The sequence below is a fragment of the Colletotrichum fructicola genome (assembly GCF_000319635.2).
Source record: "Colletotrichum fructicola Nara gc5 chromosome Unknown KSG_Nara_v1_contig08, whole genome shotgun sequence".
Taxonomy (NCBI): Eukaryota; Fungi; Ascomycota; class Sordariomycetes; order Glomerellales; family Glomerellaceae; genus Colletotrichum; species Colletotrichum fructicola.
Window position 1 is genome coordinate 192,214 of NW_027094058.1, and position 14,536 is coordinate 206,749.

General features: G+C 53.2%; 4 protein-coding genes across 4 annotated transcripts; 3 read left to right on the forward strand and 1 right to left on the reverse strand.

The window, feature by feature from the left end:
• Positions 1-130: 130 nt before the first annotated feature.
• CGGC5_v013072 (uncharacterized protein) lies at positions 131-590 on the forward strand (the record flags this gene model as incomplete). Its single annotated transcript, XM_066152835.1, has 3 exons — positions 131-183; positions 252-390; positions 444-590. The coding sequence occupies 3 exons, from the start codon at positions 131-133 to the stop codon at positions 588-590; spliced, it is 339 nt and encodes a 112-aa protein (XP_066007727.1).
• A 1,260-nt stretch (positions 591-1,850) lies between these two features.
• On the forward strand, positions 1,851-2,629 carry CGGC5_v013073 (uncharacterized protein; the record flags this gene model as incomplete). Its single annotated transcript, XM_066152836.1, has 2 exons — positions 1,851-2,037; positions 2,106-2,629. The coding sequence occupies 2 exons, from the start codon at positions 1,851-1,853 to the stop codon at positions 2,627-2,629; spliced, it is 711 nt and encodes a 236-aa protein (XP_066007718.1).
• Positions 2,630-4,210: 1,581 nt separating this feature from the next.
• CGGC5_v013074 (uncharacterized protein) lies at positions 4,211-5,239 on the forward strand (the record flags this gene model as incomplete). Its single annotated transcript, XM_066152837.1, has 3 exons — positions 4,211-4,699; positions 4,788-4,887; positions 4,962-5,239. The coding sequence occupies 3 exons, from the start codon at positions 4,211-4,213 to the stop codon at positions 5,237-5,239; spliced, it is 867 nt and encodes a 288-aa protein (XP_066007731.1).
• A 4,684-nt stretch (positions 5,240-9,923) lies between these two features.
• CGGC5_v013075 (uncharacterized protein) lies at positions 9,924-12,273 on the reverse strand (the record flags this gene model as incomplete). The annotated part of the gene is made up of 5 exons (XM_066152838.1): positions 9,924-10,239; positions 10,309-11,453; positions 11,501-11,630; positions 11,693-11,699; positions 12,210-12,273. 5 exons carry the CDS (start codon positions 12,271-12,273, stop codon positions 9,924-9,926), a joined length of 1,662 nt encoding a protein of 553 aa, XP_066007719.1.
• Positions 12,274-14,536: the final 2,263 nt, after the last annotated feature.

Genomic DNA, 14,536 nt, shown 5'->3' on the forward strand with positions numbered 1-14,536 from the left:
GCATTGCTGCTTTATGTAGCCTATGCGCCGGGCATAGCGTTTTTATCGTCCTACACAAACGGTCAGATTCCACTTGTTGTTTCCCACGGTGCAACGGTAGTAGCGGAGCATCGAACCTTTCTGTGTGACGATGCAGCTGTGTTTCTTGCAGGCCGCTGTCGGCTTAGCCCTCCTATCTGTCGCGTAAGTCGCGTAAGTCCCAGGCGTCTCTAGCCATTCCACCTAGACTGTCTCACCTAACGTCCCCAATGTTCTGCCGACCTTCACGATAGCTGCGCGTGTCACAATGGCGGCGGTCCCAACCTACGTATCACCGCGAAGGCATGCGGGCTATACGCTTCAAAGCAGCACCAGTGGGGCAAGGGCGAGTTCGACGCCTCCTCTGGACAGGTATGATCATCTCTGGCGACCCGATTGGACAACGGCCCTGACGCATCGACCAGTGTGTGAAGTCTACCGACAGCGACCAGATCGCAGGGAAAGAGTGGGAGGCTGCCTGCCGTGAGGTTGCTGGTACCGGCTTCGAGTGCGCTGACGGGCAAGGGCTGTATTGCAAAGCACCTCCTGATGAAGTTCGTGGGCGTTGCTGAGCGACTACTTGGGGAGAGATGGCATCTGTCAGACTAATGGCGCTTTTCTTTTTTTTTCTTTCTTCTTTTTTTGACTTCTCTCTCCGGCGTTTGGAGCGTTCGAGACATCCGTCTACTTGACGCAGAAGGCTGTAACTATCCCATCAACTACTGAGAGACGCCATGTCCATTAAACTTCTCCAAATACCCGCTGATCAACGTATGTAAGTCGCTGAAAAAGGATTGTCGATCTTTCCGAACAATAGCCAATTGCTACTACTCCACATCCTCATATACTAGCGTTATAACGTTAGTAAAAGACCAAAACCTTGAATGTAACGTGAGGGGCCGCTAATTAGTAAGTGTGAGATACGATAAGCGACAAGGCTGCCGAGAATGGCGTGAACACGTTCTAGCGCGGCGATAATGATGGGATTGGGGATGCATGGCTGCGTCGTATTCCGGTCATCACCGCCCTTGGCATCTGGGCCCGATGTTATGTTCGTGGGAGCCGGCCTCTGGTACCCGATCCCCGCCTAGTCGAACTTGTCAGAACCTTTGCCTAACTCCTAATCAGGAGAGTCCTCTCCCGGGTTCTTGCTAGACTAACAAAGCTCCGTTTTCCGGTTCTGGCTCCGACTAAGGCCGTTCCAGCCATCCGGTCAAAATCATCAGGACTCGGGGCGACCGTTCGTGCGCGTTACACCTCGTGCAGATTGACTTTAGAGAGGGGATGGAACGCAGGAGCCGATGACCAGGGTTCCCACCTGGTCCTTATACTCTCATGTACGGCGATTCCATGATGGAGCTGATAGCTAGCAATGTTATTAGCAGTTGACGGCAATGCCGAATGACCAAGGGTGAATGAGCGTAGACGGGCACCCCGAAGAAGGCTGAGCCGGGAACAGCAGGGAGGTGGCCGTGGTGGATTATGGTATATAATGTGTTAGCTCTATCGCTGATACTATCTCCCCTAGTTGGCTTCTTTACTACTGCTCTACTTGCTCCGAGATTGCCTGTTGTAATATTTTGACTTGGACGAGCCGACCTACACAGGTGGAGGTCAGATTTCCGTCTCACTCTCTCTCAGTCTCTCTCACTCTCTCTCACTCTCTCTCAGTCTCTCTCACTCTCTCTCACTCTCTCTCTTTCACTCTCTCTCACTCTCTCTCTTTCACTCTCTCTCACTCTCTCTCTTTCACTCTCTCTCACTCTCTCACGGAGTACGTGACAAACAAACAAACCAATAAAAGATATACAGCTATCCAGCCAACAGAAAAGATGCAGTATTCCGTTTCTAACGTGTGGTCTGTTGCACTTTGGGGTGCGTTCGCTATCCACGCCGTCACGGCACAGAATGGGAAAGACCTCTTGCCGGGAGACAAGGACGTGTGGCAGGGTATGAAGGGCGTCGATGCCTGGCGCCTCCCCTCTGATACGGTCAAGACCGGAGGCAAAGACGGTTCAGGTCAGTAATAACTGCACGCCTCACTCGCTAGATCAGAGCCAGGAGCTTATGACTGACCAATAACCCAGTGACCCTCAAGGGCTCCAAAGATCGCGTGCGATGTGGTGTCGTCCCTTACGACAAAGACGGCAACGTTTGGATGATTCCGGCAAATGGCAACTTCGACCAGGTCGGCTACATCCTGCCTCGGGGCGGCTACGACTCACGCCATGATACCACGCTGGCTGATTGTGTGGTGCGAGAGGCGAAGGAGGAGGGCGGCCTCGTTATTGACGTCAAGTCTCTAGTCCCTCTTGGGCGCAGCAATCATGGGTCGGTGTACTGGTACAAAGGCAGCGTGACGAAGCATGTTAAGCCGACGGAGCCTCGGCCCCAGCCCCCGAAAGCGTTCAAGCTCAACGACGCGCGCAAGGAGATGCAGAAGCCGGCCGGCAACCCGAAGAAGAAGGCGGACATGCGGATGGCTCTCCATACCTCCGTCTCTGCGGACGACTCCAAGAATTATCGATCGACATTCAAGCCACTGGAGCGAGGTGGCCCGAGCAGACCGGCTGGTGGCCAAGGCAGCCGCCAAACGAAGCCTACCCGGTGAAACCCAGAGCGAATCAATCAAAGGGCGCTCGCTCCATAAAAGGTAGTGATCGTAAAGGGGCGTCTAAAAGCATTGTTGGAATTGTCGAACCGACTCTTGAGGAATCGAGTGCGCCGCCTCAGTTTGAAAGTCAGATATGTGTTTCCGTGTGGCGCGAGAAAATGTGGCTGGTCATGGTGGAATAGAACCCGACGTAGAGCATTGTTTTCTTTTGTACGCCATTTGTATAGCTCGCAATTGCTTATGGTATTTGGGAAGGAATTGGATAAGGCAATATATTATTGGATAACAACAAGGATCACCAGGAGCAAAACAAGCGGCCATTGGTCAGTATGACCAGCGTAGTGATAGCTTTGATTACCCTCACTTCGTCTCTGTCTCTCATCTCTCGTCTTTTACCCGTCCTCTGTCTCTCTTGTCTCCTGATTTCGTTCCGGCTCCCAAGCCATCCACGACCTCTGAAAGGTGTTAACATAAAGCCTGAGGTATGCTGTGAAGCCGACTAATATCTCCTAGCCAAATGCATGAATCACACGTTTTGCGTCACTCATCATATAGGCGCGTTGGGTTTCACGATATGCGTTGGTTGGGGAAAAGAGATCGTGATATGTGGGGTTGGTTGTTGTGGCTCAACTTCGGTGTCTGTGAAAAAGCTGGAATCGAGCCCCTTCCGGCCGGCGCGGAGACGACTGCTGGGGTAACGGCGGTGTCAAGTCTCCGATCGAGGCTCCAGCCACGGGGTTCCCGAGGGCAACGGATGAGATTGCACTAGGCCCGCCCGACTTACCGACCCTCCGCACCCGCCCCCCCCCCTAACAACCCACCTCCGCATTAATTAGATTTTTGTTCCTTCCATCTGTTGCCTCTGCCGAGTGGGACCCTTTAGATTCTGCGACACTATATTTAGCGCATACCAGGTCTCCGGCTTCAACGAAGGTAGAACGTTGCGATGCTGGTGCTAGTTGACGTCCAAGCTCGTCACCTCGTAATTAGCTTACCTTTGGCCTAATCGGATATAAGTACTCCCTTGCGCCCTGACTTCGGGGTTCCCGACACGCAGGGTCTAGCAAACCGTTGACTATACACTCATTGTCTGTGGCTCCGATATCCTTCCCCGAGAGTTCGGTGCCGCCGTCTGGGAGTCCTCCGCCTAGCCTGCAGGAACATGTCAATTTCCTCGCAGGGCAACGTAGACCAGGCTTGCGGCTTGTTGCGGCTTTCACTCTTTCAATCCGTCTGAACCACCCGAAACCACCTTACACGGCTCGGAGAAGCCCTCGCAGCGGATCCTTCTCAGTATTGAGGTAAGGCAGGATGTTGTCAGTTCTGTCGCCTGTTGGGGGATTTATCAGGAGGCCATCTTATCATTAGGATCTCGCATAGGGGCCTTGTCCGGCTATAAGTATTATTCGATCACCGCTTTCTGCTGCTGAAGTCCACCGGCCTCACGGCGTATTGCTCCTCACAAACATCGACTGTTTACCTCTGACCACAATAAGTACTGGGAACCGGGGCATCTGTCAACCCTAACAATCCTTTCACCTCCCCCCCCGACTGATCAAAGCTTCGATGTGGTCTGCCATGTCCCACGGCTGGACGGCCAGCTTCTCGGGCCTGCTTGTGCTGTTCACCATAGTTACAAGCGTCCTGGCTCAGGACCTTGGCATTAAGCTCGACAAAGGCGCCTATGAGAACGCCCAGCGCGTTATCTACTCGTCTAAACTCACGTTCACAGCAGACACTGCTACGCTCTTCACAGACGACCAACTCTACGGGCTTGCCAGTCTGGCCCACACGCAAATGCAGTCCAAGTTCCGGGCCGACGGTATCGATCAAAACCTTCAGCCCAGCATGATGGCAGCTATGGCTCTCGGGAAGGACATCTACCTATCCTCCAGTTTAAAGGGTGGCTGGTTCGTGTATAACAAGTTCGCCGATTCCCGTTCCAAACCGGAGGTCCGACTTGCTCTTGAGCGATGCCAGGCACAGCTACAAGCTTCTAAGAAAGTCCCCGTCAATAAGGAGCACCAGACCCGAGCGAGCTGTGCGGAAGTCTTCACAGTTCACCAGGTAAGTCCATCCTACTGCAGGTTAGCCACACCATGTCGAATGGTGGGTCTGCCGCTAGATGCTTACTATTACTAACACGCCGTTTCAGTATAACTTGGATGATGAGGTGTCGCAGGAGGCGCGGAGACGGCCCCCAGCCACGCGCATTGTGGCCTTTGGAAAAGCAGGCATAAGTGGCTCCCTAGGACGTGAGTATTACACCCGTCTCACATTCTGTGGTGGGCAGTGCAGTCGATATGGTGCTGATGAGATTGTGACATAGCACAAAATGCCTGCGGTGGTGGTGAATCTGTCAATGATAAGGGTCTGCTCACTTGGGGATGCAAGCAGTTCATGGCGAACGAAGGCATTACCGTGGCGCGGAAGCCGGCGAGAAATGCTAACTTGGGCCTTCCGAGGCCATTCCCCACATTCACGAAGAAGCAGATCAGCATAATCCCCGCTACCCGTCCGCGCCCTGCCCAAGGCAGCAGGCCAACTAGAGTGGGGCAGCCATCCCGGCCGACCCGACCTAGACAACCACCTACTCGGCCACACTAGCAGTCCCGTACGGATGGACCTATCGACCAAGTATGATGTTAGACTAGAGGAGGCTGTAACGGGCTCAGTGTACTACCGCCTGTAGACGATACGAGGAAGCGAGCCGTGTGGACATAGAGGTCACGGCATCAGTCGTGGTGGTGTATAGGTTAGAATATTTTCCGGCTCTTAGCCTGCACCGGTAGTCCGCTGTGAGACAGGATTAGGCATATACTAAACCTCTTGAAAAAGTGCGATAGCTGGTCTGGTTTATATAGGCAGACCGAGACTGTAACACACATTGATTCAGATAACGGAGTATCAGATAATACGAGGAAAATGAGCGAGCGGCGCAGGAATACCTACCCCCTCTTTCTGTGAGCTAGATGATGGTGTGGGAATTAAAACAGACCTAAAGGCAGCAAAGCATGCGGCTGTATCGGAGCTGGCTACCAGGAAATCGACAAGCACGCAATGGGTCGCAGAATAAAGACTGCTGCGAATAGTGTGTAGGCAAGTGACCGCTTCACCAAAGATGCTGGCGCGGCCAATGAGCAAGCCATGACAGGCGAAGAGGACGGCAAGCAGCTACTCCTGTCGGTAGCGCAGCAAAAACAAGGTCCTTATATATGGCTATCGGGATTGTATATAATACGTGGAAGAAATGCGGAAACGCAGGACAGGAAGACGACAGCGTAGAGATTATCACAAAGTTAATTACAAGGGACCTTCGCACGATGAAGAACGAGATAGGGACGGGCAATGGGCACATGGAGCTTCGTCCAAGAATAAAGATTCCAGGGAGATCAACGCAGCCCTTCCAAGAAGACACATACGTAAACTATGATACGGCTTATCTCAGAAAGGAGCTATAGTCCTAGCGCAGCTACACATACCGGAAAGGGAAGGCTGAATTGGGACTTACACCAGAGTAGAGTATCTGCTTCATCGGAGTGTACCTAGGGACAAGCGGGAGAAACGGTGCGTTTTCTCTTTTTATTGCTAGACAGCACGGCAGTCCCGATTGATTCGCCAAAGGGAAACACGGAGACGGGACTCTAATTACATTCTCTGAGGAAAAAGGGGGCCTCCAACCCGAAGGACTAGTTGCCTTGTGTAGGCATTGTTAATTAAAACAAAAACCAGAGAATGAAGGGGGAAAGGAGAGGGAGAAAAAAAAAGAAAAAGAAAAAGAAAACTGGAAAAAAGAAAAAGGAGTGAAAAAAACACACGAAGGAGCTGGAAGCGTATATCAGCCCGCACTGAAACGGCGGTAAACAACTTATATCCATACACCAACTAACGACGAAAGCTTAGAGGAAGGACCTCGACATGGTCTGCTACTAGCCCTATAAGCAACAGCAACGCTGAGACGCTGCGAGGTAGGTAGTGATATATATATAGACACGGAGACAACACTAACAATAAGGCCTTTCAAGGGGCAGAACACAAAGATGTGAAAAGGATAGTGGAGACTATATCGATACTGGTCTGAGTCCTGAATGTCTTGGTCGGGACGCAGCTAACTAGGCGCGTATCTATATATGTGCGTGGAAAGATTCCTTCCATCTCATCCAGGATCCTTCAAGGTTCTCTTAACGTCTCGCGCTGCAGAAGCAACAGAAAATCCAGATGTGCGCTAGCTGGACGTCATTGCTCTTGCAACAAAGATTGCTCTGAATTACTCCTTACGCTTCACAACGCTCGGCGCTAGTGTATTGGAAATATAGTGATATGTAGCTTGGCGCTGCGAGCTAAAGCGGGCGGATGCAGCTTCTATAATGCTAGCAGGGCTGTATAAAAACCCACCAATTAACCTACACTAGCTCTCCTCTCCTTCTTAGCCCCATGGTCTGTCCCATATCTTTAATGCCTGAGACACGTCCCTGTTAGCGGCCCTATAAATGCTTCCCCCTCACTGGAGATTTACAGACGAAAGTAGCAGTTGAAGTATTTTGGGAGAGATTACATGATTCTATTGGCGAGTGAGAGGCGGGCACTAAAAGGGACATGTCTCAGTTATGGAGAAGATAGCCTGTCTTGTTCAGAGCGCATCGTACGACCCTCCTTAGTAGTCCTGCAGACGCGAGGGAGCCCCCCTCTTCTTATACATTTGTGGTGGCTTGCAGCGATAGCGAACACGCCCCGAGGTAGGCTATCCACGCTCTTGGGTTGATCAGCATGAATACCGATTCTGCTAGTAGTAGTATTCTATCCAGAATCCTGCTTATAACCGCTACGATATCTGAGGGCACTGCCTTTCTCTGCCTCTCTGCATTCTACTCCGTGGGCACTAGACTCCCTCATCTGTCTTGTCCTGCAGAGAGAGTTACCACCTGACTTTCTATCTTCCACGCCAACGGTTCCTACACCGCAATGACGGCGATGTGTCACCGTTGACCGAAAAGGCCTTGACCTTACCGCTCGTGGGCAGGCAGATAAACCTCCTGGTTACTACTACTGGTAGACTCACAAGATCCACTATAAGACACATATTTCACAACCATCTCAGAGCGATTGGGTTAGCGGTGGCCCATCCTAGCACAGTGTCCGCACGCCAGAGGGCTTGCGTACTGATCCGCCTTGGGTTTTGGGAGCCGCTGGCATGTAGATATCACTGCTGGGGGCGTGATCGCCACCAATTACATCATATCGGGGTACCGGGCCCTCTGCCGACATAGAATAGGCCTTCGGAAGCTAGTCAATCGCATGTCTGACCCTGACCACGAACACGAAAACAATTAGTTCATGGATCTCTGCATCGGTTCGCCGGTGGAGCCTGCGTTGGAACCATCCGCTTGCTGCCTGCTGGGGTCCGGCGCTCTAGCTATCGCATCAGCGTTGTTGTCCGGGTCATCTAAGTTATCCGGTATTTGACAGGAGGGTTTCGCATCCTCCTTAATACCCGGTCGTCGTCGCCTACTCCGTTGCGTTTCCGACGATAGTGATAAACGTCGAATCCAGCCATTGGAGAGTCTATTATGTCGCGCGACAAGATGGGTCGCGCTGATGCCACGTAGCAGTTGCGGAGAAGTATCGTCCGCAAAAGGAAACATCCATCTCCAAAGTTATTGCAACTGTTGTCTCTAGATCTGGCATCAGTGTTGGTCTGGGGGGATGACGCGACCTTGCCTTCTCTTGGAACCTCGCGTGAAGAACAAGGTCTCTATAGGGGGGTTGTTTAGCTAGCTGAATTGATGCAGGTTGATATGTAAGACTACGCTACATACCCTATTTAATTGCACGTCTATATGTACGTATATACATACATACGTATATACATACATACGTATATACATACATACGTATGAGTCTTAACAGTCTGCTGGCAGGCTCGGGCGTGGTTCTACGACGACAGGCAATGGCGTGAACAGGACGAGAAAGGGTCTCCGCAGCGACCAGGTCTCTGCCAATGATCGTTTAGGCTATGGCAGACACGTTGGGCAGGAGTCTGCGCTAACCGAAAGACTACTTGAAGGGTATCTTCTTCCAGTCTGAAACCAGTCCAAAATTGCTTTACAACCCTTTACAGCACTCACTATTACGACCAACCCAAATCTATCAGTTCATCACGCCGACTAGGCAGCCCACTCTTCTCTTTTTTCTTCTATCCCCCTTTTGCTATTTTTTCTTTTTTTGTTTCTGTGTTTTTTCCGTCTTGGGTTCCCTGAACGGGCTCATGAGTAAAACTCTCGTCCTATCTTCAATCGCTTCATTCATCGCGATGATCGTTATAGTTACGTTCTGTGTCAATGTCGGAACCATGAGACGTGTATGTAAGCTGCGCCTTCCGGTGCCGATGCAGCCTGATAGTCTCTTCAGAATAGGCCTTAAAACAGTTAGACATCATACAGACCGGGCCTAAAGCAGAACTGACATAACATAAAGCCAAGGTTAGATAGAAGCGAGCTCAGTGCGCAAGGCGCAAGTCTATATTCACAGAAACGTCGAAGAATGCCTGGCCGTCTATGTGTACGGCCAGAGACTACGGGGAGCGAAGGCATAGTAGTTGTTTTAGAAACGGCGCGGCGGCGATAGTCTATTGCGGATCAGTTAGGGCACTATGGACAGTGTGTGTGTTGATTGAGCTACAAACCACAGCTCTGTTAGTGCCTCTAGTCGTCTCACGGTTGTGGGTAGGAGAGCATCCGACTAATTTAGTACCTACGGTGCCCTGGCGCCATAAGGGCGTCCGCTTACAATCGATAACCCCGGATTTCGCGGGTCGATGATTCAAAGACGCTTCGAGCCACCAACCCGTACCCTTCGGCACTTTAACCACCTCGTTCCATCTAAGACGTCTGCTCCTATGGGTTGATTTGGCGGAGGAGGTGATTCCTTGTTTGGTGGCGGCCGCTGGACATACATACTAGGGGACGAGAAGTTACACAGCTTTTGCGATCGTCTAGACTGCGATTTCAACGCTGTGGGATGCTTCCTCCACAAGGAAGGTCCATGTCAAGGACAAGCTCACAGCCGCGATTTCGAGGCATACGGGCCTGCCCTGGATAGCATCTACCTTCGGGCGTTGACCTGAACTGACTCAAGCCGCGACGCTCACCACCCCCCTTATCATGTGAGATAGTGAGGCGGGCTCCAGATCGGATATAAATATACTACCTAGCCGCTGGCCCGGCTGCTTCCGCCGGAGGCCATGCCATGAGCTCCTGGAGGCGCGTCGCTAAGGTGATAGAGGTTGACGACCTTATGGGGACTCCTCTTCCTCTGCGGCCCGCCGGGCCTGGGGGACTGATATGGCTCTGGGCATGTACTGGACAAACTTCCGGCGACGTGCGTAGCCTCTGGCCCAGTTGGTCGGCTTATATCCGCTGGCTGGGACTTCTGTCACGCAGGCGTTGTTCATCAACGCAAGGGCATCGGTGCAGTCGGTAACACGAACGCCGAACATTTGGACAATGAGCCTGTTTGTGACCGTGGGATATCCGTGGCACGCCCCTTGTAAATGCCTTGCAGCCTCGGCTAGGACATGTTGTCTGAAGCGAATGCCGTGTTCGTCGCACCTATCACGCGTCAATATTCCCGTCAGACCTGGTTCCGCCATATCAGCCGCCGGCTCGTAGGGAACGTACGTGATGATGTAGAAGAGTCCGTTAAATTTTATGATTACGCTCTTGGCCCCAGAGGCATTATGGCGTCGAACCTCGTCGATAGTGGTCGTTCGAGCCTCGGCCTTTTGAGCGGTGGTGAGTCGCGGGCGCTTCGGCCCGAGATTCGCGGCTGAAGGCTGTCTGCGCCTCGTCGCACTCCGCCCACACTGCCCAGCCAACCCTTCTGGCGCTTTTGGTGTACTGCCAACAAGGCCGGTTGATCCCTTCTCGTGGCCTCGGCACGCGAAACCGTGTCTGTCACGGTAAGGACTCTGATAGGCCCGCTGAGCCTGCTGCGATGGCAATAAGACGACGGGACCAGATACGCCTTCGTTGGACGCTCTCAATGTGACAGCAGATGTCCCTAGCGGACCATGCGGGGGACGCTGAGCGCCGTCCTCAGCAGGGTTTGGACATACAACGGCCAGCGGTCTGATGGTCAGCCCTCTAACCGCGGGAGGAAGCGAGTGTGTCTTGGGCGCGATGACATCGTCGGATGCGACATCATCGGATGCAACATCGTCAGATGCGACATGGTCAGGCCCTCCCCTCAGCTGAAGGTCGCTCGCCCGACCTGTTGCTTGGACGGATGTTTCGCGTTCCGGCGTGCCTTCGCCCGACCCAAAGCCCACTATCGGCATGATCTTGCTTGATAACGGGAACCGGCGGTGATGGTGTAAGAACACCTCCCTCTCCTGGCAATCGACAGCTTCTAATGACCGGTCGCGATCCAGTTGGATCTGTTCGAGGCGTCCCTGCCAGATCTCGCGTTGATAACGGCATAATAGTTCGACGACATCTGAGGGCAACACCTGACGGCTGATGAATTGGGCCTGGTTTGCCAGGTCGATTCGAACGCTCTGCTGCGCGCGATCGCAGGCGGCCCTAATACGTTCTCTTGCCTCCTTGAACTGCAGCCTGTTGCTGTCCAAGGTGGCGAACCAAGTGTTCCGCTCCTGCTCCAGTGACTCGTGTTCGTTCTGCTCCCGAGATCCGGGATCAATACGGCCGTGTGTTAGCATGCCGGCGGTCCCGCGGTTGACGTCGAACATTGGTAGCGGGTTATCTATCTTTAAGGTGAGGTAGCAGTGGCTGAACGTGAGCTGTGTGTCGGTCTGGGCAGTAGGCTGATTCCCATCCAGCAAACCGCGGATGCCCAGCCCGGTCTCCCTACACCCGACCCTCGCTTCTCCTTAGCGACGGGGCAATGCGCACATAAGAGATGGTCCAGGCCAGACGGTCTCGGCGGTTGAGCTGCCGCGTTCGAAGTCGGCGATAGCGAGGAGCCTCCCGACTCAGCGGCCCTGCTTAGATATGTCAGATACAATCGAGATAACCTCAATCACAGGATCAGACCACCATATACCTTTCGGCTAACAGAGAAGCACTGCTGGGGAAATAAGGCCCCGGAAGGGAGAGCTGGCCCTCGAGAGGATAGGGGGAGCCCAGTCTAAACGAGCTTCCTAACAGACACCGTAGTTGAGGTAGGAGTGGATACGGAGGTAATAACGACAGAATAGTCCGCTTTGCTCCTGTGCGTGTCTGCTGCTGCTGCTGCTGCTGATGATGATGATGATGATGGAAACTGACGGCGATGTCCTCTGCTAAATCGGATTGCTAAAGGCCCGCCGCGCGCCTTATGTCGCGCGAAGCTTTTTCCAGCGTGTGAAGTGTGGTGATGCTGGACCCCCTGCCTCATGGGGCCCCTCCCCTGCCGGCGGTCCATGCCGGCGGTCCCTGCCAAGCGACATGGGGACTAGCCTCCACTGTACGGATACATGAAGAGCTATACATAGTATGTGGACTGGTAAGTAGTTAAGCTAGCTGGGTCGGCGGCTGGTAGCACCCATAGCTCCATGAGACCCATTCTCCTGTATAATTACCTGCGGCTAACTGAACCTGCGACCCCATACAAGAGATGAGCTCGTGGCGGCGTCCAGCGAGCATTTACCCGAAAGACTGAGATGGTTCGACGATGCAGGAAACCTGCGGCGCGAGCGAGATACCAAGGGGTCCTTGGCAGCACCAAGTCCCATTCCTCTATCCTGCTGGCCATCACGCCTGCCGTCAAACCTGATGCGACCCATTAACTTTATCCGTAGACCAGCCCTCACTACCCGAAGGACCTATCTTTGCCCACCCGGGAGCCCTCTGAATGGCCCCGCGCACGGATGCAATTTTTTCTGGGCCTCTGGCGCCCGACACCCTGGAATCCATTGTTCTTCGGGTCGGCGTGCATAGAGTATAGGCACGGGTAGTGAGTGTTAGCATTGAGAGTCGGGGGCTGGTGCCGTAGCTGCCCGCACACAGGCCGCGGCCGCGGCGTAGCCGTACGGATCCCCGGCAACCCTGTCCGTTCGATCCGTCCTGGATACTCAAGGTCGTGTCCGTATCATCTAGCTGTCAACGCCCCAAGCGTCCGAGCCGGACCTACAGCCCGGAGCGAACGGGATATCCATGCACAGGTTAGCCTCTCGGCGGGCTAGTCGCATTGCAACCTGGGCAAGGATTGCCCGAGCTTGGACAGGGCCGCCTGGGGATTCGTACCCGGCACACTGCCCCACAAATGTTTCAGACGGGCGTCTGTTGATTTTCTCGGCCTATACGATCCTTGTCGATCGTGAGGCCGTCGTTGACAACAGTTCGGACGTTGCCGCTGCGGGCGCCATGATCTGACCACTGTACGTTCCTTAATACGATCACCACACAACGAAAGCTGCTGTAGAGTAGAAGGTCGGACAAGGCTTGGCGTATTGACGTCGAATATATGGTTACATATACTTATATGAATATATATAAGTATATGTATTTATATATGCTTAGTTATACATATGTATGTATGAAGGCGAGGCGGCTAAGAAAACGTCGTACGGTTCCCCTCCTCCGACCTCATCCCTCAAAACAACCTCAGCGAACGTACCTTCTCAGAGCCCAGATGATCACATCCCCGAACCTCTGACCATTAACCATAACTTACCCCGAAGCCTAATCTTCAACTAACCCCCACCAGCCCGAAAACGTATATCTTCTTACCCAAAACCACTCTGAATTAATCCGCGTATTTATGCGATATTTCTTCGAATTTTGCGCCCGATTTAAAGACATTCTTCTTCGGTCGGCGTGCAACGGGCGCGCCGTGGGTGGTATCGGCCGCCCGTATGGGGCACCTAGCATGGGCTTGGTACCGTACGCACAAAGTTACGGCGTGGCCGCACGAACACCAGTTTTCATCCGTTCGGATAACTCTACTATGAGCAGGCAGTCCAGGGCTGCCAGGTGTTCCGCAAGATTAACGCCGGTTGGTCGTAGGGCTAGGGTTGCCTGACCTGCTTGGTAGGGTCAATACTAAAACGCCGCTACACTAGGTAGTCAAGCAGGGGTCTTGCTCGTTGGCGGTCTGTTTGGCTTCTAAGGAACACCTCAACTGTCAAGTGACTAGGGGCCGCGCAAAGCGAACAGAAAGACGGATGAGATACATACGCTGCATGGAGCTTGCGACAAGTCGAGCTCAGTGTAAGTAGCAGTTGAGTCGACGGCTACCGTCGCCTCGCGCGTCGCTCTCTACTTGAAAGACGGGTATGGACTGCGGTCTCTGCTACAGCCCGTCTGCCCGGGTTGATGGATCGGACTCGGCATTGCTTTCATATGCACTTCGCCTGACTTATCTCGCCCGCGAGAATTTAGGTCGACCAGATAACTATAACTCACAACCAGACCCTATGAACTAGATGACACTCAGTGATGCTTGTAGGTGTTCATTATCCTTCGGAATGCACGATACAGGGCGGTAGACCCCGGCTTCTACGCCCAACGGACGGACGGGGTGTCCGCAAAGCACGATCATATGCGCAGGGTATACAGGTATTCCAACACAGAAAACGTTGACGCATTCACCTAGTAGACCTCAGAATGCCCCATGTGGGAGAGGGACTTCAAAGTTCAGACTGGCTAGCTTAGGCCCAAAGAAGCCACAGGTATATTCGGCTCACCGCCGCCGCAACAGCAAATCACCTTCGCTGAAATAGACCCGGCGACAGATCACACACCCTGACGCCAACGCCGACGCGCACACCGATCCTTTCGGTGATAGCCGACGTCACGTGAGTATTGCTGGGATGTATGTTGCGTCCACAGAAATCATGAGGGACATGTCGAGGATCGCAAGTCGGACCCTTGGGGTGGCATGTGACGTCACTATCTTGTTACCTCA